Here is a 22,620-nt window from a genome sequence, read left to right as displayed (position 1 = left end):
AGCGACCAAGGCGAATGAAAGCACTTCCCTATGAATGCGCTAACATCAGACCACCCGTCAGCAGAAGATTGCAGCAGCAGCAACTTTCAAGAAGCAGCGCGACGACGTCCTCCACTGCCACCACCACCACCACCACCGGCACCGTTTGCGACGTCGTCTTCTTCGCCCCCTCCATCAAGCACGTTATCGCTAGCTGTGGCAAACAACCCGACACAACACAACCATCATCATCAGCACAGCGCCAGCCAGCTGCGACGTCAGCAGTTTCCTTCGGCGGGTCGCAAAGCACAGCCCCGCCAGCGTGGAGCAGCCAGTGGACCGTCTGCTTCCCCGGAACGACAACAGCCCCACGATGACAACCCGGCGGGCAGCGGAACAACGGCCGCAAGCGTAGTGACGGATCGGCCACCAGCGGCGGGCAATGGTAACGTGGCAGCAACGGCGACGGATCCGAAGTTCGAACAACCGAGTGATAACGGCGGACAGTTGAGCGGTGGACACACAACCGTGGACGAGAAGACTCGCCGGTACAATCGCATCAGCATGATAATCATTTACGGGCGCGAGGCGCTCTGCATACTGGCCCTGATACTGACGACGTACGCGACGATCCAGAACAGTCCGCCCAAGGTGTCGAAAGCACCGCCGGCGGTGCCGTTCTTTGCGAAGGGTTCGCTGGTGAGCGATTGGCCGACCGGGGCGCTCGGTACGACCCAGACGCGCGTTTCCGTGTCGGAACTTTCGCTCGTACTGTACTACGCGCCGTGGTGTGCGGAGAGTCAGTACGCGCGCCATGCGTACGAGCAGGTGGCACAGCTGTACTACCGCGAGGCACACTTTGCCGCCATAAACTGCTGGCAGCCGGGTGGAGAGTGTCGCCAGCGGTACACCAAGGTACAGTCGTGGCCGGTACTGATGGCGTATCAGCCGAGCGGGCTGGCCGTGCAGTATCATGAGGCGTGGACGACGGCCGCCCTGTCGCGGTTCGTACAGTCGCTCATGCTGCCGCTGCACCGGTTCGCCAGTCCGGGTGATCTGATGGATCATATGACCGGGAAGGATGTGAGTATGACGTGCGGGGAGTAGCTGGAACTTGCTTTAATCCTTTATTTACTTTTAGGCGGTGGTGGTTGCATTTTTAGACGTCGGTCTGGATAGCAAAATCTACCAGCGGTACTACCAAGCCTCACTGAAATGGCTCGAGAAGGATCCGTTCCAGGAGGTATCGTTCGGGGTCGTTACGGGCGAATCTGCCCAAATGTTTGGCGTAGAGATGGTCCCCTCAATCCGCCTGTACCTTTGGAATGAAACTATTGTAAGCGCTTTTTTAGCTGTAAAAAGGTCTGAAAGAGCAGTTTTTTGAATTATTTCTTCTTTTTTGAATTTAAAGGAATACGAAGGAAATAGCCCCCGGTGGACACCACAAGACCTAAACGCCTGGATCCAAAAGCAACTGCACGTGGTCTCGCTGTGGGTATCCCCGCCCGGCAACATAAAATCATTCACCCTCGACCCATACTTTCGCCAAGGGCCGGCACTTATCCTTTTCACCCCCCGCCCGCTCTACGAGGACAGTTGCGATGCGTACATGATGCTGCGCCAGCTCAGCATGCAGTACTACAACTGTCCCGGGGACGCCTGGATACTGGAAATGGCGCGCGAGTACATTGCCGAACAGCGTGCCGCCAATGTGGCACGGTACGAGCAGAAACGGGAGCACTGTGCGCGTGTACTCGGCCGTCATCCATCCCAGGACGATGAGGACGATGACGAATCGTCACCCGGGAACCGTCGCAATCGGTGCAAAGATGGTTTCAAATCGACCGTCTCGGTATCGTTTGTGAACGTGCTCAATACGTCAAAGTTTGTCGACGGTAAGCCGGTCGGTGGGGGAAAACCATCGTCTGCAGGGGAGTACTGTGACATAGCGCCTGCGATGGACTGCGCCAAGCACGAAGAGTGTGGTGCATTCGGACCGGAAGGGCCCCGCAAACCTAGCCTTATGTGGCAATCACGTGATGCATGTACCGGACGAAGACACAATGAAGCGGAATCGGGCTACGACCAGGAGCAATCGAGTGCAACGTCCATGATCGATGCCGAGCATGATTACCGTGGTCCGAAGCTGCTTACCCGACAACGCGTACGCCGTCAGTGTGAGCTGTTGCAGCTGGCCGAAGCGGAAAAGACGAACGTGTTCTTCACCGAGCCGGAAAGACAGAATGAATCGATGGATTACTACGCCGCGATCGGTGGACTGTCCTGCAAGAGCAACAAAACGCTCACCTTCCTCAGCATGGACAGCAATCTGTACCACGCGTTCGGCGAGCGGTTGGGTGTGGATGTGCTGAACGAACCGAACCGTACCGTGGCGTTCATCGTGGACCATACCGACGAGTCGGCGTACGCGCTGCGGGATCCGATCAATCTGCACACACTGTCGAAATTCGTGCACGACTACTACAACCGATCGGTGCAGCGATTTTTGCGCTCGAAAGCGACGACCTACGCGCACACGCACGCGTTCAACGCGGACAGGTACGTGGAGCAGGAGCGGGGCTATCTTGAAATGCATAGGAAAGCGCTAGCCGAAGCTAGAGCTAAGGCGGAAGCGGAGTCAAAGCAGCGAAAACAAACCGTGGAAGCGACGAACAAGCAGACAAAGGCCGGATCCAAGCCAGAGCCTACTCCCACATCGCCACCCCCCGAGCGAGCCCACACTGCTGCGCCCACTTACCGCCGGGTGCGGGAGATTACCTCGAGCAACTTCCAGCGCACGGTGCTCGAATCGAACCGTACCGTCGTGGTTAGCTTCTACTCCGCCCAGTGTGCCTTTTGCTACATCCAAGCGCACCATCTGCTCACCGTGTCGCACATGCTGCGCCATCAGCCGGGCCTGTGGTTCGTGCGCATCGATGGCGAGCTGAACGATCTGCCCTGGGAGTACACGATGGATGTCTTCCCGTCGCTTATCATCTTTCCGCGTGGAAGGTAAGCGCGATAAGCGCTCGAGATAAACCCGCCGAGGGGTTGAACAAGCGTTCAAATGTTTGTGTGTGCTTCATTTATCTTACAGAAAAGCGGACAGTCGTATCTTCCCCGAAACGTTGCAAATCAACGTACCGAACCTGATCGGCTTCATCCTGTCTAACCTCACGCCGGCGGAACGTTTGCATGCCAACTTTTTGCTCTGTTCCGATGTGGTAAGTAACGGTGGTATGATTTTGATTGCAATTTATGCTCAAATTCAATTTCTTCCTCTTTTTTTAGAACGCAGCCTCGCGCACCGGTTGTCTGGTAATGCTCAAGCGCGAACTGTCCGACGGCATCCGGTTAAGCTTGCTCGACTGGCGCCGGGCAACGGACAATGCCTGCGAGCGGGACCGCATCGTCCGGCGGCTGCAGCTGCTAAAACAAGCGTATCTGGGCACCCTGCGCTGTCTTAGTCATTCCTGTGATCTTACGCAGCTGGCGAACGAGCGGAAGCGGATCTTCCAGCTGTGGACGGAGCCAAGCTGCAGCCGGCTGTTGTGATCGTTTGCCGCGGATCCGCCAAATAGCGCCCGGGAATGGGGGCGTTGGGAAATAAGGCTGATCAGTGTGAGGTTTTATTGTTTAGCTTTCCGTTCATTGTTGGTATTGTTTATTTTTTACTGTTTTATCGTACTAGCACGCTTACACTAGGCAAACAACACAAAAATTATTGTGCACAGGTGGATATTGCAATACCCTAGGGGGCTCCCCGATCCGTTACGGTTAAGACATTTTTGTGAATTATTTACTTATTTAAAGTACCCTTATGTCCCAAACTAGCTGCAGTGGAGCAGTAGTTTGATGCTCACACTAGGTGAAATATTATTTAAAATGAAAAGGAAATGAATCCACTGGCAATTGGAGACACAGCATAGGAGAAGTAAAAGAGTATTCGTTCGTTTCTACCGTAGCAATATGGCTTCCGTACAACCAACAATTCTCCTCACGTGGTTTTGTGCCACTTTTTCCTTAAGTATTCTCACAGTTAAAATGATATTACACGCTGGGAACGTAGTTAAAAGGACGTACCGATGTACGTGCCCGCCCATGTCCTTACTTATCCTCAATAACAACAGGCAGCAGCAGCAGCAGGACACTATTAGCCGCCCTTTCCACTGTAAATATAGTGCAAAACACAGTTTAATTAGGCAAAAACAAAACAAGGCTAAACGTACGCATTATAAGGCTTGCGTTTTGAGGAAAGCGAAAGAATGCAGCAGTTCGCTCTCCCTATCGTGCTAGAACAGTCGGCTAGAACTTGATAGGAACACAAAAACACACTCTCGCGGGATACAAGGTATCCGGCCGATAGTTTAATAAAGAGAATGATAAGAGGTCTTATGAGCATGAAAAAGTGCGAATTGAGGTCGTGTACCTGCTTTTGCTTCCCTTTATCCATGCTCTGCTACATTGTGATATAGAGCGCAGCGCCCTCGGAGGGGTTTGTTGTAATAATTCACGAGCCCTTATGAATGAGTGAAACCGCTTTGTTTCCCGCCAATGACCTTCGCTTTTGACAGTAACGCGCCCAGGCCGGGGTGATGAAATAATCGGACCAGGACCTTTCACTCTCGGTACAAAAGGGGACAACACAGACACACACACAAATGGTAGTAATCGTGTACTATCGATGCCGCAAACAGCAGACACCTCTTTCAACAGCTGGCGTCGGAGGTCCTTTCGGGGTAGAAAAAGCCCCCCCCCCCCATTATTCGTTCATCACCATTGTCTGTGTGTGCCCTTTCCTTCGCCGTTGGGGTTAGGAACGTTCACGACCGTTTACTGAATCCGAAATTAATCATCCCCGAAGGGGGGTACTGTTTCGGGACGCAACGGGCCGGCATAAAATCGCTTTCGAATCGTTGTGTATCGTGCGGCGGCTCGATTTGTGCGATGTCATGCGGGGATAACGTTATTGTTAATACGATGAATATGTCGTTTGGAGCGATTGTGGTGTGCGATGAAACGAGTTAGATAAGCACGCACGCAGGCACATACCCTGGAAGGTGTCGAGCTTAAAGAGCAACCGTAGTGGTCGTAGCGTGCTGACACTCGCCGTGCTGCCTCACATCACTCACTCGCGGACATTTCGGGTGAATGTGAACGTGATTGCACAAGCAAGGCGGGAATACCCAAGGACGACCCACACCGACCATCAGTCGATAATTGGAAGCGAAACGAGGCGCACACCTGCTGCACAACTAGTACGCTGGCCGGATGGTCCTTCCTCGGGCGTTCTTGGCCAACATTCGAAGGCGACTAGCAGGTTCGCGTACAGTGATGCACACCGGCATGGGATGTTCATCGTCCGTTGTGCTTGAGGAATCGGTGCCAGCGGGGCATCCGCCGACCCCGGTAATGGATACCGACGGGGGGTACGGCCTCCACCAGCCACCAGCGTTCCTGCCGAAGCAGTCCGAATCGTTCGTCGAAGCGTACCGTCGGTTGGACGAGGAAATTTGCGCGCTCGAAAGTACGACGCCTGGTCCACGGCTGATGACGGCGGAGGCTTGGGTTGAGCTGCTAAACAGTGCCAAGAGGGGTGGAGTCGAGCAGGGAGTTACAATACCGCCACCACAGCCACCACCTCCACCCTTACCGAACGAGGTGATGCTTGGTAATGGAACCGTCCCGAATGGTGGTATATTTAGGCGACCGATAACGGCTGAAAAGGATCAGCAAGCCGAGAGTGCCCGTGCCGAGCTGGTTAAGGTTCGTGAAGTACGTTGATGGAATCTCACCCCCCAAACAGTAGGCTTTGCGTGGCTAACGAACACCTTCTTTTGCTTGTCAATTTTCAGATCATTCTCAAGCTAGACATCGTGTCGAACCAGTTCAAAGCGGCCCAGCAGGAAGAGTTTGTGGCGCGACTGTCCCGCACCGCCATGGACCAGGAGGCGGACCACTTCCGCGAGGAGATGATTGTACACGCGCGCAAGCGTGCGCTAACGCTCCGCAAGGACTTTGAACGCTTGAAGCGACTGTACGCCGAACAGGATCTGCTCCTGTCGACCGTTTACAGCGGTGCGTACGGTACAGTGAACGAACAGACGCTCGATTCGGAGCTGGATGCCGCACGGGATGTACGCGACCGGCTCGGTGGTGCCGTCGAGCAGTGGCGCATTGCCGGCGGATTGCTCCGAGCTGCCGCCAAAGGGCTGCACCAGGTCGTGGACTACTGGGAGCTGCTACGGCCGTCGAAAAGTGCGGCAGAAACGATCGAGCTTGCGCTGGACGCAAGGTCCACGTGTCACGGTGCACTGATGGCACTGGAGGCCGCCCAGGCCGCACTACCATCGGTGGAGATACCGTACATTACGATCCGGCAGCAGTCCGCCGTGCGGCACGCACTCATCTACCTCCTCACCGATATGGTTAATCCGGCCCGGTATCAACACACCCGCGATGTGTTCGGTGTGTTTAGTGCGAACGTGGCCAAAGCCGTCCACTGGCTGCACGAGTGTTACAGTGAAACGCTAAAGCAGGACTTGGACAGTGCCGACCAGGTGGCGACACTGTTGGCGAAAAACTTGCGCGAAGAACGGTTGCGGCACATCGGGAGCCGGATGCCTAACAGGGTTTACGTCCGGCCAGCGATCGGATAGAAGAGGGGAAGGGGAAACGGAAGGAACACACACACCGAAAAAGCTCATTTGGCGATTTTCTCTATTTCGGTCATCTCGCAGCTGCGCGTAAGCTTGTATTCGCCCTTTTCGGGCGTGTAGTCGAGTGAGCGGTACAGTGGCCGAACCCAGGGCGTGAGTAGGTTCAGGGGCACCCGTTCCTTCTGGCCGCCGGTTGCGTAGCTCACCACAATTCCGACGACGATGACGATGATCGTGCCGAGCAGGGAGTAGTACATGAAGCCGATCCGGAAGACCCACGGCACTTCGGAGTTGTCGTGGCCGGCTGCATCCCGGTAGAAGGTGCTGCTTTCCGTGCTGTAAGACATAAGCGCCCCGCCCCCCAAAGGCGAACGTTAGAATACGTCTAAAGAGTGCGTTGATTGCAATATATACCCTGTTACATTGAAGTCACTGCAACCATCGTACCGGAAGGGTAAGCTCTCGTACTTGAGATGCCCGCCCAGAATCTCCAGCTGCGCTCCGACGGCAATCACACTGAGCGATATCAACGATACGATCGCGCCCCAGAAAGCACCCTTTCCATTGATGTGCGGCGAGAACATCCCCAGAAAGAAGATACCGAGCATCGTACCCGAGGTAACACCCGACACAGAAATAGCCAAGCTGAAGATACTACCGAGCTGCTCGACGACAAACACCAGCAGCAGACAGATCACACCGATCGTCATCACCATCACCTTCACTACCGTGCTGGCCGTTTTGTCCTTCAGCGCAAACCGGGGCCGTATAAAGTCCTCGAACAGTGTGCCCGACAGTGTGTTCATGCTGGTGGACATGGACGAAAGGGCAGCGGAAAAGATGCCGACCACGAACAGACCCGGCAGCCCAGGGATGTGCCTCGCAACGTCCAGCACGTAGTAGGCAAAGATCTGATCGTACTTCTGCACCGTGCCCTCGTGGATGGGGTCACAGTCGTGGTACTTGCCGAAGATTAGCAGCCCATTGTAGACGGAGAAAAGCTTCACGAGAATGTGACCTACGCCGAATATCCAAACGGCCCTGAAATTCAGAATTCACGAGGAAAGAGATAGGTTAACAGTGAAACAGGTGTTTGGAGAGGCATAAAGCCTTACTTCTTGGCACTGGACATATCCGGAATGGTTAGGAAGCGTTGAATACATTCAGGCGTAACTCCAATGTTCGATATCCACATGGACGTTAGTCCGACCGAGACTAGCCAGAACGAGGTACGAAGATACGGATCAGGATCCATACTGTGGAATTGGAAAGGCAGAAAATAATAGGTCCTCCGGGCATTCAAGAAAACATTTCTTCAACTCACTTAAACCAAATCAAACGACCTCCGGCTTCCGCTAACCGGAACACGTTCACCACTCCACCAAGCTGCAACGTCCCTAGGGTCATCACAACAAACAGCGCACACAGCATCGCGCCAAATTGCAACGTATCCGTCCAGATGACCGCACTGGAAAAAAATGGATTATACAACCCATCATCATTGTGAGGTCAAGGGCGAATTGTTTATCTCGAATCCCATCTACCATACCGTATGCCGCCGAATGTTGTGTAGAATATGCAGATACAGCAAATGATGGGCGTGATAATGTGCACATTGATACCGGTGACTGCGGGAAGATGAAGCGAGAAACGTGAGTGACGTGATGTCGCGTGGGATCTTGCACCCCAAGATTACCTTGACTGAAGGCAATGGCGGGTGCGTAGATGATAACGGGCGTGTTGAGCAAGCAGTAGAACATGAACAATCCACTAGCTAAGGTGCGGGTGCGCTTATCGAACCGCTGCTCGATGTAGCTGTAGCAGGAGACGGTCTGGAGTTCGTGAAAAACCGGCAGAAACACGTACACCATGAAGATCGTCACAATGAGCCCCGATATGGAGCAGGCCCAATACTGTATCCCGTACTTGTACATCTCCGCCGGTACACCGAGCATCGTGATGGCCGAGATGTGGCTGAAAAATGGTCGTGCGAACAAGGGTTGAGAGCGAATCCATTCCGTTACTTCCCACTACGCGGGGACATTCAACTTACGTCGCCGTTAGCGACATGGCCACCGGGAACACCTTCATCTGCTTGCTGCCCAGCAGATACTCGGCCGTGTTGTTTTGCTTCTGCTTAGCGAAGAATCCATAGTACACACCGATCAGTGCCGACATGCCCAGCATCGAGCAAAAGATGACATAATCGATCGGAGTGAAGAGCAGTCGCTGCTCCAATGGTGCTTCGGTAGCTTCTTCCATTGTGGAGGAAACGGTTGGATCCATCGTTTACTGGAGTTTACGTTCCGAATTAGCAACAGGGAATGCACTGCAATCATACGAAGCTTTGCATACACACACACACTGCCCTAACGATCGCAAACACGTCACAAAACACGGAAGTTGAAGCCGGCGTATACTTCAATTACGCTCGATTAGGTATTTTTAGCGGCACTACGACACGCGCACCTTGGAGCAACCGACGCCTTCAGTGGGAGAAAGTGGTCCATGTACACACACGCACCATGTCGGCACACCGTGAACGCACGCGGCTGCTGCAACCTTCCCGGGGGACTAGCGCGGAACCGACTGCGGCCGTGCCACGCGTGAATGAGCTATTTTAAAAGATGTCAGCGATAGCGCGAACCGTGTTGCGCCGGGCTGATGCGTTGAGCACTTGATCGCGATTTAAGATCCCGCGCTCTCTCTTTCCCCCGAAATCCGACGACTCCATCATGCTCTCGTGTATGTGTATACGGGAAGTGGCTACTGAGTGAGCGTCAGTGGGATATCAGTCCGGTGTTAACTTAGCAGGCAAGGCTCCATGAAGGGAGGGTCTATTGGAGTTGGAGGAAGGGAAGATAAGTAGAACTGCCGTTACTTTTTTCTTTACCAATCTGAGAGTTGTCCAGCGAAGGTTTCTATCGTGTCAGCAGGGCGCGAAGATCGTGTTGATGCCCAACACAAAGGCCTAATCCTCTCCGCCATTTGAGACACGCTGTGGATACAAGGCATGATGCACACGTCGTGAACGGCTTTCTGTTATCATTTGTCTCCCACCTCCCGAAGGATCCCGAAGCGTATCAAACACAAAGGAACGGGAGAACGCCTTTTTAGAGAATTAGATGTCAGCCACTGTTTGAGGATGGATCTAGTTCCTAAGACCAAGCAGCTGATCGTGTTGTAATAGGTGTAGAAAGAGAGGGAGAGATAGCGCGAACGGTAGCCACATAGATAGATTCCACGTCTACTTGGATGCTGAGGCGTAAACCACGCATAGGGTGTAGGACGCAGCCAAACACGAAACTCATACAGGAGCTCACTTATTGAGTTCGTTGTTGTAAATAGTACTATAAATAAGCTCTTTAAATGATAAGGTAAAATAAATTTAATAAAGCCAGAGTTTCCCATTCCAGTAAAGTATTGTGTTTTTGGAGGCAAAGCGTCATCGTCAATCTTAACCATTGTCCACGAATTTTTATCGTGCAGGATTATCTGGCGGGGATGCGTTCTTGATGACGCTTGGTAATCAATATTTACCTTCCGGGTGTGTTGTCTTTGTTAGCTTTGGAGGGATTTCTTCTTTTTTTCGGCAGATAACACATACAGTACAATGAACTGAGATGAGATGAGAATTCGGTGGTTTACGTTGTTGTCAACCTGCGTAGTATAGTTTCTTTTGGAGATTATCTCCGTTCCCGGTTAAGTGCATATACCCAATATTTGGATTCTGGTTTTGTCAGGAACTTGCCCAATTTATTTAAAGTGTGTTATATCCTGATATTCTTAGGGCTCCAAATCCCGAGTAGAGTAATTTGAATTGAGATGTGATAGGATTTCATGAGGTGTACTTTTAATTTCTAGGTTACAAGTCCATTAGAAGACCTCAGTTTTTAGGTCCTCTATGATTTGTTCGTAGTCTTATAAAGGAATATGAGGCTTCACTATCTTACAAGAGCGTCCTCATCTGATTCTACTCCAGAATTTTACTTGTTGCTTTGTAAATATGAATAAAACATAAGTGAAGATCCTTACAAAGAGAACAAAAGCAATCTATTAGACATAACCTTCAAGGCAATTGGAGATTCGAATGGTAGACTCGTCGACTTTTGCCATTCTTGCACGGAGCATTTTCGCAAAACAAGGACTATCGTAAATTTCAAGAAGAAGTAGACTTATTTCCACAAATTTCAAAAATGTATGTGGAATACTAAAGGGAAGAATCAAATCCGCCATTTCTGTAGCATTCCTCGTGAACGCTTCCGTAATTAAAAAGCCATTCCACGAATCCCTACAAAACCCACCAAAAACGCCACAATTAGACAACGTTTGTGCTCCGGTCATTGTGCTCTTTGTTAGCGCATTTTTCTTCCCCCATTCAATGCGCTCGTCAGCTTCCCACTAGACCGTGTCCGCCGGGATTGCGCTTTTCGCCGTCCCATGAGCATATTAGCATGGATTTTCGCTTTCACTGCTTCTGATTGCCAGCGAACCGAACCCACCTAGACACACGCGCGCACACACACAGGTGTAAAGAATGTCCTTATTTGTGTTCTGCGCATTTCCCCCGTCCGTTGCAAACAAGCTGCGTTTCTACCTCAGCATGCTATAGAGCTCCTTAGCAACGGGGCAAAAAAACAGGACGAACACGGTTTCCGGAAGGGTGTACAACTACTCCCTTTTTCTACCCCGTTTCCTGTTTAGTCCTTTTTTTCATTTCATTTCTTCCCTTTCCGGTCCTCCATTCCTCGTGCCGCCTTATTTTGTCCCAGCGGAAGCGGAACGAAAACACACTCTGTGTTTATTTTGACTCATCGCTTCCCTTTCCCACTACCACCCGCTTGTACCGAAGAGGGTACCGCGCGCCAGTGCAAACATATAATTCAGAAATCAATAAAAACATACACCCATCAACACCTTTCCAACGCTCTGTCCTATGATTTGTGTGGGGTGCGCGTGCGCCAATTTTCCATCGCACACACACAGTGTAAGCGGTGCCGTTTTGTCGTCCTTCTGCCGAGGGAAAAGATTCCCTATTTCACACCAACATCACCAATACTACAAACGGAGCTGCTTGAAAATTCGACCACCGAAAGAAATTCCAGTATAGTCGTGCCAGTAACGCGTCGAACGCGTAGAAGCCTATTTTCTTTCTAGGGTAAGCAGTGAGTTTTTCGCGAACTCCAATAATAATCCAACAAGTTTCGTGTTTTTTTTTCAACTGAAAAACAACAAAATAGTGTTTTCAAATACTAAAAGTGATACTTTGTGTGTTTCATGCGTTGCAGAAGCACCCAGTAACGTTGGAATAGGTGAAAGTAGGACGCAGCACAAGGAACACAAGGAGGAACACAGGATGAGTTGCCTTGGGGATTGCCTCGAGTTGGGGCCACCGCCCGATATGATACTGTCGATGCCACCGCCACCGCTGTCTTCGTTTCTGCTGCCGAAAAACGCACTGGCCGCCAGCAAACCGAACGGCAACAGCAACAACAGCCTACTGTGCAGTGCTGCTTTCATCTGCGAACCGTCCCTGAAGGCGAACGAACAGTCCGGGATGGAGTTTGTCGAGCTGCCCGGGAACGGTAGGCCACGATTGGAGAAGGAGTTGAAAGGTCATGTTTGAAAATGTATTTTTTTGTTGTTGCAGGAATGGACGATACCTGGATGTTGGTACTAATTTCGTCCTGTGTTGGAGTCATCCTGCTGGGCGCTCTTCTAGCCATGGTAGTGCTCAAATGTCGCGAGTATGTAATCATAGCCTTAAATTGGTCGTTTCCTCATAATGACCCATATTTCCCATTTCTTTTGCAGTCGATTCTGCTTCCGCTGCAGCTCGTTCAGCTACTCCTATCACGATACCAACCTGAAGCAACCTCCACTGCACGCCCTGGGTCATGAGCCGTCCACCGCCAAGGCGGCCGTATTTATGCCCGGTGGAACGATTCTCTATCCAACCAACCATCTGCATCATCACCACCATCAGCAGCCCGCCCATCCGGACAATCGTACCCTTTGGGCGGCCCTTACACCGCACGGCACGCAACACTTCATCACGGAATCGTACGGCGGCAATCCGGAGGACCATTACGAAGTGATTGACTATGGGCGCAAGCACGAGCAGTACATCCCCTCGACCCACGGCACTATCGTGAAGAGCAAGAACTCGTTCGAAAACTCGGGCTTTGTCGATTACGATTATGAAGATCCGACACCGCTGATGGAATCGTACGCACACTTTGACGATATGGACTCGGGATATCAGGAACCGCAGGAGGTGCTGGGTTCGCTGAACCGTGCAGGAAGTGCTGCCAACCGTACCGCCACGCTGGTCTCATCGCCGACGCGCATCGAAAATCCCAACATGGCCCCGCTGAACCTGTACCCAACAATGCTCAGCTCCACGATGGGCAGGAAGGCACACGGCGCAGGCACTGGTGCTGGATCACTGTCCCGGCGGATCAGTGACATCAAGAACTGAAGTGGTGGAGGAGTGCGCGAATAGAGGCGAGAGAGGGCGAAGCGAAGGCGATTGAGTGAGAATGGAACACATACATTCCTAATAGACACGACACGTCCTCCTGCCAGGGGAGAAAGCGTTGGTTGAAAAGAACTTCTTAGTACTTGCGTAGCACGTGCCGGGGACCTGGCAAAACCAGTCTCAAAGCTACGGTGCGATGGTGGTGGCACACCGGATCGAATTGATACTGAATTTAGAAGAATGTTCCTCAAAGATGGTAGAACAGTGAAATGATTTATAACTTACTACTAAAGCAGAAGATACCAAACCAAACCCAACTAGACACACATACACAGACATCTTCACCTTTCACAGGCCCCTTTCCACGCGCGTAAACAAACCCTCCCGACTGCTTAACCTGCTACTGTATTACCACGCATCTTAACTATAACAATAATAACTACCACGCATATTGCAATGCGCCTACGTGCAGGTGCACAACAACTCTCATCTCCATTCAATGCAATGCAAACACTGAATGCGACATTTATTCTTAGTGGCTCAATTGCTGGCTATTGCTTTCATACAACAAGGCAGAGAGAATCGAATACGAGGGTAGATCAGAGCAATGTCCATACTCCAGTCCAAGGGCGAAGGCGATGAACATTTTGTGGGAATTTTAAAAGCAACAAAACATGGAAACAGCAAGCAACAAACAATAAACATAATACTCTAGATCTTAAGGAATGGAGTGTGTGTTGGAGGAGTTCATGGTGGTGAAAGAGTAGAAAGAAAGGGAGTTGAGTGACTGTTCCGAGGTTTTGATTCTACGGGTCATCTTTATGTCTTTTTAGTCAACTCCTCGTGATATCTTTAAGCTTTACCGTAAGTATACTTACCTGAAACCTTCAACTTTCTATCAACTTCCCTGTCATATTCACGTTTAGTTCGGACAACATCAAGCGAATTCTTCAGTGCATTGTATCTTTTGAAGTTACTTGCATATCTTAGGTTCTTCACAAAGTAATTTCGGGTTTTTTTGAATTATTATCTTCAAGATCATCATCCTTGGAGCATCTTCATTGATAATCCAATTGATTCTCTATGGATAGGAGAACGACACGATTAATTAGGATATTTCTGTTTATAGTTTTTAATAATATGCAATACCACATACATATAGACATCTTTACTTACGACACAACTTACTACAGCACTTACTCAACACACTCCAGTGAACGTTCAAGCGATTCTGGAGAGTGGAACCAGTGCTCTCGATATTTACACCCAGCGCTATTAACTATTTCCACTGTCTACTAAGTAGAACCCTGATCTGTCCTAACCCAACCTACTACGAAGGATCTTAATCCCTTCCTTTACACACACGCACACGCTTACTTGCTTTACCAGCTAATTAGTCTTGCTACGAGAAAAAAAAAACACAAATCCCCACCATCCTCCCCCTCAACACGCATTCGCATCGATGTCCATCGACCGATGGGCGGACTTGTTGCGCCGACAGAGCTGCAGCACGATCTCGCCCGTCTTGATGCTCTTGAACAGCTTCACCGCCTCGAGATGGGTAAGATCGTGACACACCTGCCCATTCACGGCCAGCACCTCATCGCCCGCTCGCAACCGTCCATCTTCCGCCGCCTGGCCCGTCGGCAGGATGCTCTTGATGAAGATCCCGAGCGCACCGCGGGGACTATCCCGTCCGCCGACGATCGTAAAGCCGAGCGACTTCTTGCCCGGTCCCTTCTCGAACGTTACCGTGTGGAACGAGCAAAGGGCGGACGACTTGGGCCGCCGGGGCAGTGTGCAGAAGTTGCTTGCGGTCGATTTGTCCAGCTCGAGCGAACTCGTCCCGCTGCTCGTTTCCGCATCGTCCGAGGTGGACGCGTGCAGTTCCAGCTTTTCGTCGTCGCACAGGTTCATGGTGCTGCGGGCGGCCGTCACCAGCTGGGGCGAGGCTTGGGCGGAACTGTTGGACTGTTTGCCTACAAGCGAGCGACGCACGACTTTCGAGGACGTGTTGGAGGGTTGCGTTGTGGTGACATTTTTGGTGAACGAACGACGCTTGGCGCAGTCGAGGGAGGGTGGCTGAGAGTCCACCTCCGTGCTGGGGATACCGTCGCAGGCAACGATGGTGCCTATCGAAGGAGGCTGAGATTGTGGTGACTGTTGTTGGTGTTGCTGCTGCTGCTGCTGTTTGTAAACCATTGAGAGTGGTTGCTTCGATCGTCGGGGCGTTCCGAGCGTGTTGTACTTGTTACCATCGATTCTGGGAAAAAGAAGGCAAATGTTTAGTAAATTCCATTCAAAAGATTTAGACAACTCCACTCACTTGATAGCAATCGACGTGTAGTTGGTCGTATCCTGCTCGGATCCCGTCTCGCTTCCACTGTGATCCGGTCGTTCGTCTTCCAGGTACGAGTCGAGCGATATCTTGCGGCTATTGCGGAACAGCCGTCGATTTACCGACGGTGGCCTTTGCTGCTGCTGATGCTGCTGCTGTTGATGATGATCGTCGTCGTCTTGGTGATGATCGGTGCCGTTTGCCCTACTGCGACAAATGACAAGATCGATGCTGGTGCGGCCAGTACCACGGCGGGCGCAACTGTTGAGCAACTCCTGCACCTCACGCATCGACAGACCGCGCAGTCGCTTCCCGAGGATGTTGACAATTTCATCGTTCGGCTTTATCGAACCTTCCCTGAGGGACCCGAAAAGCAGAGGAGAGAGAGATATATTAAAACGATTAGAGTTCAACATGTCCAATATGTGCTCTTAGTGTGCACCTATCCGAACCGGTTTTTCTACTTCCGAATAGTTTTGGAAGATCGATCGAACTGGCGCCTTACCTGCAAACAAGTCCTCCGGGCAGTACGTGGGCCACCTTGTACCGATTGCTGACCTCACCCTCGGTGGTCGCAATCGGTGCGATAATGATACCGAGTCCACTGCCATCCTCACCTCCCGGCACATCCACCAGCTCACTCGGGGGTTCGTCCAACCTGATCGTGACCAGCTTAAACTCAGTCGCCTCTGCCACTCCGCCATGATGATGTACCTTAGTAGGTATGCTCGGAATTCTTGGTCCACCAATCAACTGTTGTTCATGGAACACGTCGTCCGTTTCGAGTATGGACGAGGCGCCAGATTCGTTCACCAGAATGCCCGAATCTCCATCCTCCGCGTCCGTGTGTCCAGTACTTCCACTGATCGCAATGACCGTTCCACCACCCACAAGAAGATCCGCATCGAGATCATCCATCTGGTGCTGTTGTGGTTTGTCCTGAGGAACAACATCCGGCTCCTTTGCAACATCTTCGTACGTATCGTCTCGCTCTTTGGCCACACCCTGCTGGAAATCCGCCAGCCCGGGCAACGCACCGTAGCTCACACTCCTCCTGCTCGCCTCCGACAACTTCCCGGTCGACTTCTTCAGCGACTTGCTAGTCGACAGATGGTATCCCTTCTGTCCGCTCGTAGTACCACCACCACCACCAGCAGCACTATTTGTGGAGTAGATGCGCGAGAACAGCTTCTGGGTACGATCGGACATTGCCCGAATTTTGTTGGTAAAGTTGTCCTTCCTCTTTGGCGTCTTGAACGTGGACGACCCGGCGGATGATGGTGCCGGCACCGCATCAACCCCATTCCCCGGCTCGTGCTTAAACGCTTCCAGCCGTAACCGGTAGGCCGTCTCGATCGGTCCAAGCGTGGTGCGCATCTGGGCGAACCCGTACGTCTCGTCGTGATCGGCCGGATCCATCATCGTGGCGTCGCCTTCGTTCTTTGGTACTTCGCTAGCTGTGCTGGCCGCTGGGAGCAGTGCGTCACGGTCCACTATTCCGCGTTCCGTGCCTTGAGGGAATGATAAGCGCCGATCGGTGGTTGCGGTTGCGGTTTTTTCGCTCTCCACATCCACCGTGATAGCGCGCTGCAGCTGATGTTGGTTGCGCCTCGTATCAGACGCCGCTAGCCGATGCAGCGTGCTTTGCTGCTGTGGACTTGCTGCTGGCGACGGTTCGGCCGGTTTGCTTGCGGGCACAATAACGTCACCGGTCGAGCCGAGAAAGATCAGATCGTCCACCGATTTGTAGAGCGGATGGCGCACTTTTTGCACTCGCAGTGTTGCACTGTCGACCGCCGTGGCACCACCATACTTCCTCCGATTGGGCGGTGGTTGCTCCTGGTCTTCCTCTTTCTCCCCGGTCGATCGCGTTTCAAGACTGATCGGTTGATAGCAGGACAGCCGGGTGCTGCCGAGCGGATTCTTCTTCTCCCGGTACGGTATCGACCGCTGGCTCAGGGACGGGCTGCGACTCTCGATCGTATCGACAATATTGCCAATCGAGCGGCTTAGCTGCTTGTACAGCGACGAACCACCGCCGGACGATGCGATACCGCCGTTGACGGACACATCCGCACCCTTATCGGCTCGTTGCAGTATGCGCCGCGTCACGGGTGTGGTCGTGGTGGCAGACGATAGTGAATTGCCAGCGGCAGTGGTGGAGTTGGTGGTAGCTTGCACTGCACTGCTGCCAGTTGTTGCTGCGTTCGCGATCGCTTGCTGCTTGTTTTTGATGCGTACCGGTGAAACGTAACGACCTTTCGGTCGCTCGATAACCCGCCCTTCCTCGATGCTGTAGCAGTTGATGCCGGACGATCCGGTGCGCTTGGTCCAGTTGACGGGTGATAGATCTGCGGCGTTGTTTGCAAAAGCACCAGCGTTTAAAGAGCCAAAACGAGAAACAAAGAGAGAAAGAGAACGCGGTAAGTATGTGTTTACTTTTGCGGTTAATTAATCATCAAGGGAATTGCGCGATAGTGGCCGGGAAGCTTCGAAGCCTGCTCGGAGAAAGAGGAAATTCGAAAGGAGACTTCTGTGAACCAGTGTCCGAACGGGTCCACTGTCGGGAGTGAAATGGCTCAACTCGCGCAGAAGAGCAGAAGAGAAAATCTCACCAAAAAAACGAACGTGAACAATAAATTATGCCTCTCGTGTTAAGAAGGGCAAAGCTTCGAAGCACTAAAAATCACACACAGCCTCACACTTTTGCATTGAAGCGAGTCGTCGAAGACTTCAGAAACGCTCTCAGAATGAAGAATGCACCAAAAAAACAGCTCAGTCTTGCTTGGAACAGTTTGTTCTTAAAACTGCAGCAACGTTACTCCAACACGACCACCATCATTCGCTGGTCCAAGAACAACACACGGTCCCGGCTAAAGGTGAAACATTAATAGTCATAAATGTGTACCAAGACCAAGACCATTAGCTGGATATGGCTTTGCAACAGAACACGCTCGCAGGCCCTCTTCGCCGCTCGGGTTTTATTGTTTGTCCAAACGGACTCATGTCTGTTGCTCGCAAAAGTGCATACGAAGACATCGGCTGGAGGAAGTTCGGTGTTTGCATGCCGGCCACGCGATGGGACGACTCGTCTGTCGCGATGACGACCCGAACGGTGTCTTCACATCCTTCGTGGAAGTTTTGTCAAAAATGCCCGATACATGGCTTTGGCGAGTGTTGTTTGAGGGGAGAGAGGTCGGTTGAAGGTTCTTACTAAACACATTTATGGACCCACGTCGGATCTTCTCCTTTTGGGACACATTTTCCAACTCCTCACCTTCGTTACCTCGCTATGTTATCCTTCCCAGCGGATGAGGGGTCCTCACACAAAAACTCACGATCGTTACACAGACATGCGCGCTGCACTAAAAACACCACCCTGAGTGCGTATGGCACAGAGACTGAACTGGCGTTGTCCACCGGGCCTGCTCAGCGGCCTCCCTCGAGCTCCACATACACACAGAAAGCGCGATAGAGCGATAATGCCCGCAAAATGCAAAGAGAACCAATGCCACTGAGAGAGAGAGACGGGGCAAGCAAAAGAGAACGAGAGCGAGAGAGAGGGACAGAGAAAGTGACTCGCCTGCAAAGAGAGCGCAGGCCGAGGCCCCAAACATTGATCTTGCCCTGGGTGGGGTGTCTCAAATCAGCTGCGCGGCGACGAACCCCTCAAAATGACGTAAACGCGGGAGTCATCCTCTCGCGTTGACATGGGAGCCATTGTGCGAAAGGAAGCGGATGCAATAGACAACACATTCCTGGTGCCATGTTTAATATTCTCCCCATCGAGTGGTAAAGGTAAATGTGATCATATTTGTCTCTTCACGGGGCCCCCTGTTTGGTGGTGATCTATCGATCTGCAACGTCATGTCAATACCGTGAAGTTCCCCGCGCATGACCCGCATGGAGGGAACCAAGGTAGGTGGAAGGTAGTTTACTATTCCACAGTCATCGCACAGACAGGTAAGACCGAAAAGAGGCAAAAAAAGGCCCACGGTTGGAGAGTCAACGACAACAATAAATTAACATAAATATCCATGGCTCGATCAATTAACAGCTGCTGCAGGCTCGCGTGTTCGCTTGCGCACTTCTCGCTTGCGCTAAGGCCGCTCTCTGGAGGGTATATGACGACAAGACCAAAAAAAAAAACGAAATGAAATGACAGTGACTTTTACACACATTTTGCCTACTTTGCAAGTTGACTGACAAACACCGATCGTTCGCAGCAAGTTTCGAAAGCCAGGCCCCAGTCTCCATCTGATCGACGCGTTTGCCACCGGCAAACAAGTGTGAAGTGCAAGTACAGGTGCGCAACTGTAGGGCGTGCGATTTTTTCTTCTTCTTCTGCTGCCTGTCTGCCGTTTGTTGATTCGTTCGTTGCTGTTTGCTGTAGCAGAGAGCCATGGAACTGAGCGGCCATGCCCCACGTGGGTGACACCGTTTCCGATTAGAGTGTCGTTAGAAATCAAACAGAAATGGACGGCAGTTAAGAACGTGGAACGTGACCACTTTATTACGCACACACACACACACACACATATGGCTTTCTCGGTGCTCGGTGTAGACTGTATGGCTGACACCAAGCACAGAGGCGGGGAACATGTTGGCGCAGTGGCATAGAAAGAGTTCTGTCAAAACGGCCTCCTCGGATGCGCAACTGGTGGTGCGCACGTGTTGGGTCGTGAGATAAGAGCCCTTTTTTGTGTGTGCTGTGCTGTCCAGATGGTCCAGAAACTTTGGAAATGAGAGCGTGTCGTCCGGAAATTCGGGTCAAGAAGGTCATTCGATTTTGTGGCTGTAATGTTTCTATGATTGTGAGAGTGATAGTGACAAAAAAGACTCTTTTTAATGGCTTCTTTTGATGATAGTGTCGCTAATACGCGTTAATGAGTTATATTTTTGCTTTGATCTTCATCTTCATCGAAATTGATGCTCAAACAACGCTTCACTGTGCCACAAACTGAGCGGAAACTGCCCTCAGATCGATCACTTTCTTTTGACTGGAACTGGAAAAAATGTGCAAAAATTCCACCAAACAAACACACACGCTCACAAGTGTGTTACGAAGTTTGGGTGAAAGTGAAAATATTATAAATATTAATGTACTCCCCTTGTGAATTTCGCCTCGCTCACACGGAACATCGTGTTGTACACAGGCAGCGAACCGCGAATTCGCCACAAACAACTGCAATCCCCATCGACAACGGTGACTCGCTATGTTATAAAACAGATCACAACAAATCTGCGCCATAATCGTACAGAGGACCAAAAAAAAAACAGAACTGGTCGCTAAAAAAGATGCAAGGTCATGCCGAAAAGCCCCACTTCAACGCCTGGGTGGGTGGTAGTAAAATGGCCGCACAGAAAAGAAAAGAAAAGAAACATGGGCCAATTCATTTAATAAATTAATTATCTCTCCCATTCGCAATATCGCGTGTCCTGGGGGGGGGCTGGTGGTGGTCTTCGAGCTTCCATCTAAATCAATAAACAGCGATAGAAAGGAAATGGAGAAGGCGGCAGCCGTATAAATCCCTACACAATTGCAGGCCACCGCCACTGCCACAGTTGGGTGGGTCGTACCACGATCAGCCCCGCTTGGTGAAAGGGAAATGGCTCGATCGCGTCACACACGACGGTGAACAAAATAAAATCAAAAGTTGTTGTGTTGAGTTTTTTGTTGAAATGGCTTGGGAAGAAAAGGGGTGGGAAGATCGGAACCACTGCCCTGCAGCCAGGTGCAATAAACGGGGTAGTTGGATTGAGAGGCTCAAGCGACGAACCTATGCGTCGTCGCGTGCTGCCTCCAGCCGCGGGTCGGGCAGGAGATTGCCTTCGGGGAAGGACGTACTAGGACGCCCACGCTCGAGATCACGTACTGGCTGCCCGATTAATCGATCGTGGGGAGTACAGACAATTCGATCACTTCGATTCACTGCACCAGCATCGTAGCTTCTTTGCGTGTGGCTGTGTGCTCTGTGGGAGTTGCTTCGAGGGCATATCGATTTCATTTTTATGTCACTCGACTGCGGTCGATTCTTGTGGCGATTCTTCGTGCTCCCTTTTTGAACGACACAACGGCCGCTTACCATCTTCAGCGTACCAGACGTACCACGAATGTCTTGCCCTGTCTTGGCGGTTAACATTTAAAAGCGAAAGTAAATGCCACGCCCGACATGTGGCCAGCGTTTTTTTTTCGCTTCTTCCTTCCTTAACACGAGAAACCCTCTCTAGCCGCCAGATGTAATGCCGGGCGATACAGGGGCTGATGAAACAGGTTCCGTGCTGTGCGGTTGGTATTTGCAATTGAAAGGAAAATCAACTTCCCGCCGGACAGGCCGAAGATGAATCGAGATGAAACTGCAATCTAACGATATTTTTGCAATATTATGATTGAAATTGACTTCGTGCTTCTCGGGGATAGAGAGCATGATGTGCAGGGGTTCTCGCAAGGGCAAAAAGACACGATGAGTCACTTAATTGTATATTCAAACTTTCTATCATTTGAATAAAATAAAATCGTGTTCTAAATTATTATAGCATTTTCTTGAGGATTTTAATTTATAAAAATGTTCAAGATATTGTTGAGCAACAAAACATAATCATTCAAAACCGAACCCTTCACTTTCCATACTACCGGGAACCAATTCCCTTCGAGCCCTTATTTCATTCCCTGATGATCAGACAAAATAAGAAATAAAACCATTTTGCGAAGAGGGGAAAAACACACCGAACATGCGCGCGGCCATGCCGCCTTTTTGGCCGCCCTCTGATTAAGGCGATGCGATAATGTGAAACGTGACGCAAGGAGCATAAAAACACGATCAACAAAAGGAGCAACAAAAAACAGGCCGAACCCTCAACAGCCTCCGACCGACCTACACCGAAGAAATTGACCCGCCGGCGCAGCATAAAAACTTGTTTTCGCATCACCATGATGATCATCGAGCGTCATCGTTCCCCTTTTTGCGCATCTCGTGCGATCGTGCGACTTTCGGCCGTGTTTGCATGCCTTTGCTGCTGGGCTGCTGCTGCTGCTGCTGTGGCGATCTGTGCCTGAATTTTTTAGAGGTCATCGTGTCTCGCATTATGTAATGGCGATGCTCGGGAGAGAGCAAGAGAGATAAAGAGTCGAAGAAACCGGGATAACCGTGTCGTGATATCGA

The 22,620-nt window shown here is 51.2% G+C and overlaps 5 protein-coding genes across 12 annotated transcripts in view; 3 read left to right on the top strand and 2 right to left on the bottom strand.

Moving 5' to 3' along the window:
- The first annotated feature begins 30 nt into the window (after positions 1-30).
- LOC121597309 (thioredoxin domain-containing protein 11) lies at positions 31-4,390 on the top strand. Its single transcript, XM_041922974.1, has 5 exons — positions 31-1,062; positions 1,121-1,315; positions 1,391-2,991; positions 3,077-3,203; positions 3,271-4,390. The coding sequence occupies exons 1-5, from the start codon at positions 31-33 to the stop codon at positions 3,532-3,534; spliced, it is 3,219 nt and encodes a 1,072-aa protein (XP_041778908.1). The 3' UTR covers positions 3,535-4,390.
- A 754-nt stretch (positions 4,391-5,144) lies between these two features.
- Positions 5,145-7,868, top strand: LOC121597317. Its single transcript, XM_041922983.1, has 2 exons — positions 5,145-5,754; positions 5,835-7,868. The coding sequence occupies exons 1-2, from the start codon at positions 5,314-5,316 to the stop codon at positions 6,636-6,638; spliced, it is 1,245 nt and encodes a 414-aa protein (XP_041778917.1). The 5' UTR covers positions 5,145-5,313; the 3' UTR covers positions 6,639-7,868.
- Positions 6,682-9,262, bottom strand: LOC121597311 (sodium-coupled monocarboxylate transporter 1-like). Its single transcript, XM_041922975.1, has 7 exons — positions 8,692-9,262; positions 8,335-8,612; positions 8,188-8,266; positions 7,963-8,106; positions 7,754-7,894; positions 7,053-7,679; positions 6,682-6,974 (listed from the first exon to the last, which is right to left on the bottom strand). Exons 1-7 carry the CDS (start codon positions 8,922-8,924, stop codon positions 6,683-6,685), a joined length of 1,794 nt encoding a protein of 597 aa, XP_041778909.1. The 5' UTR covers positions 8,925-9,262; the 3' UTR covers position 6,682.
- Positions 9,263-11,286: 2,024 nt separating this feature from the next.
- Positions 11,287-13,841, top strand: LOC121597313. Its single transcript, XM_041922978.1, has 4 exons — positions 11,287-11,796; positions 11,927-12,223; positions 12,289-12,385; positions 12,453-13,841. The coding sequence occupies exons 2-4, from the start codon at positions 11,995-11,997 to the stop codon at positions 13,117-13,119; spliced, it is 993 nt and encodes a 330-aa protein (XP_041778912.1). The 5' UTR covers positions 11,287-11,796; positions 11,927-11,994; the 3' UTR covers positions 13,120-13,841.
- Positions 13,842-13,997: 156 nt separating this feature from the next.
- The window catches only part of LOC121597308 (probable GPI-anchored adhesin-like protein PGA55), a 66,216-nt gene continuing 57,593 nt past the window's right edge, over positions 13,998-22,620 (bottom strand). For 7 of the 8 annotated variants that reach the window (XM_041922968.1, XM_041922967.1, XM_041922970.1 and 4 more), the window contains exons 5-7: positions 15,963-17,808; positions 15,446-15,814; positions 14,228-15,382 (exon numbers count right to left, since the gene is read on the bottom strand). In XM_041922968.1, the coding sequence (XP_041778902.1) occupies positions 14,563-15,382; positions 15,446-15,814; positions 15,963-17,808 (3,035 nt within the window). In that variant the 3' untranslated portion in view covers positions 14,228-14,562. Of the gene's footprint in view, positions 14,201-14,227; positions 15,383-15,445; positions 15,815-15,962; positions 17,809-22,620 lie in introns of those variants that run through there. The other variant, XR_006005401.1, reaches the window with a different exon arrangement.

The sequence above is a fragment of the Anopheles merus genome, chromosome 3R (genome assembly GCF_017562075.2).
Source record: "Anopheles merus strain MAF chromosome 3R, AmerM5.1, whole genome shotgun sequence".
NCBI lineage: Eukaryota > Metazoa > Arthropoda > Insecta > Diptera > Culicidae > Anopheles > Anopheles merus.
The sequence above is the reverse complement of the archived record's forward strand: the minus strand, read 5'-3'. Positions and strand labels throughout refer to the sequence as shown.

Bases quoted from the DNA above. Each gene is read 5' to 3' on its own strand.
- LOC121597313 (XM_041922978.1), top strand. From the start codon at position 11,995: ATGAGTTGCCTTGGGGATTGCCTCGAGTTGGGGCCACCGCCCGATATG. The intron at 12,224-12,288 runs GTAGGCCACGAT...TTGTTGTTGCAG, and splicing joins TGTCGAGCTGCCCGGGAACG to GAATGGACGATACCTGGATG. The intron at 12,386-12,452 runs GTATGTAATCAT...TTTCTTTTGCAG, and splicing joins GTAGTGCTCAAATGTCGCGA to TCGATTCTGCTTCCGCTGCA.
- LOC121597309 (XM_041922974.1), top strand. From the start codon at position 31: ATGAATGCGCTAACATCAGACCACCCGTCAGCAGAAGATTGCAGCAGC. The intron at 1,316-1,390 runs GTAAGCGCTTTT...TTGAATTTAAAG, and splicing joins ACCTTTGGAATGAAACTATT to GAATACGAAGGAAATAGCCC. The intron at 3,204-3,270 runs GTAAGTAACGGT...CTCTTTTTTTAG, and splicing joins TTTTGCTCTGTTCCGATGTG to AACGCAGCCTCGCGCACCGG.
- LOC121597317 (XM_041922983.1), top strand. From the start codon at position 5,314: ATGCACACCGGCATGGGATGTTCATCGTCCGTTGTGCTTGAGGAATCG. The intron at 5,755-5,834 runs GTACGTTGATGG...GTCAATTTTCAG, and splicing joins AGCTGGTTAAGGTTCGTGAA to ATCATTCTCAAGCTAGACAT.
- LOC121597311 (XM_041922975.1), bottom strand. From the start codon at position 8,924: ATGGATCCAACCGTTTCCTCCACAATGGAAGAAGCTACCGAAGCACCA. The intron at 8,267-8,334 runs GTAATCTTGGGG...ATCTTCCCGCAG, and splicing joins CGCCATTGCCTTCAGTCAAG to TCACCGGTATCAATGTGCAC. The intron at 8,107-8,187 runs GTATGGTAGATG...ATTTTTTTCCAG, and splicing joins ACAACATTCGGCGGCATACG to TGCGGTCATCTGGACGGATA.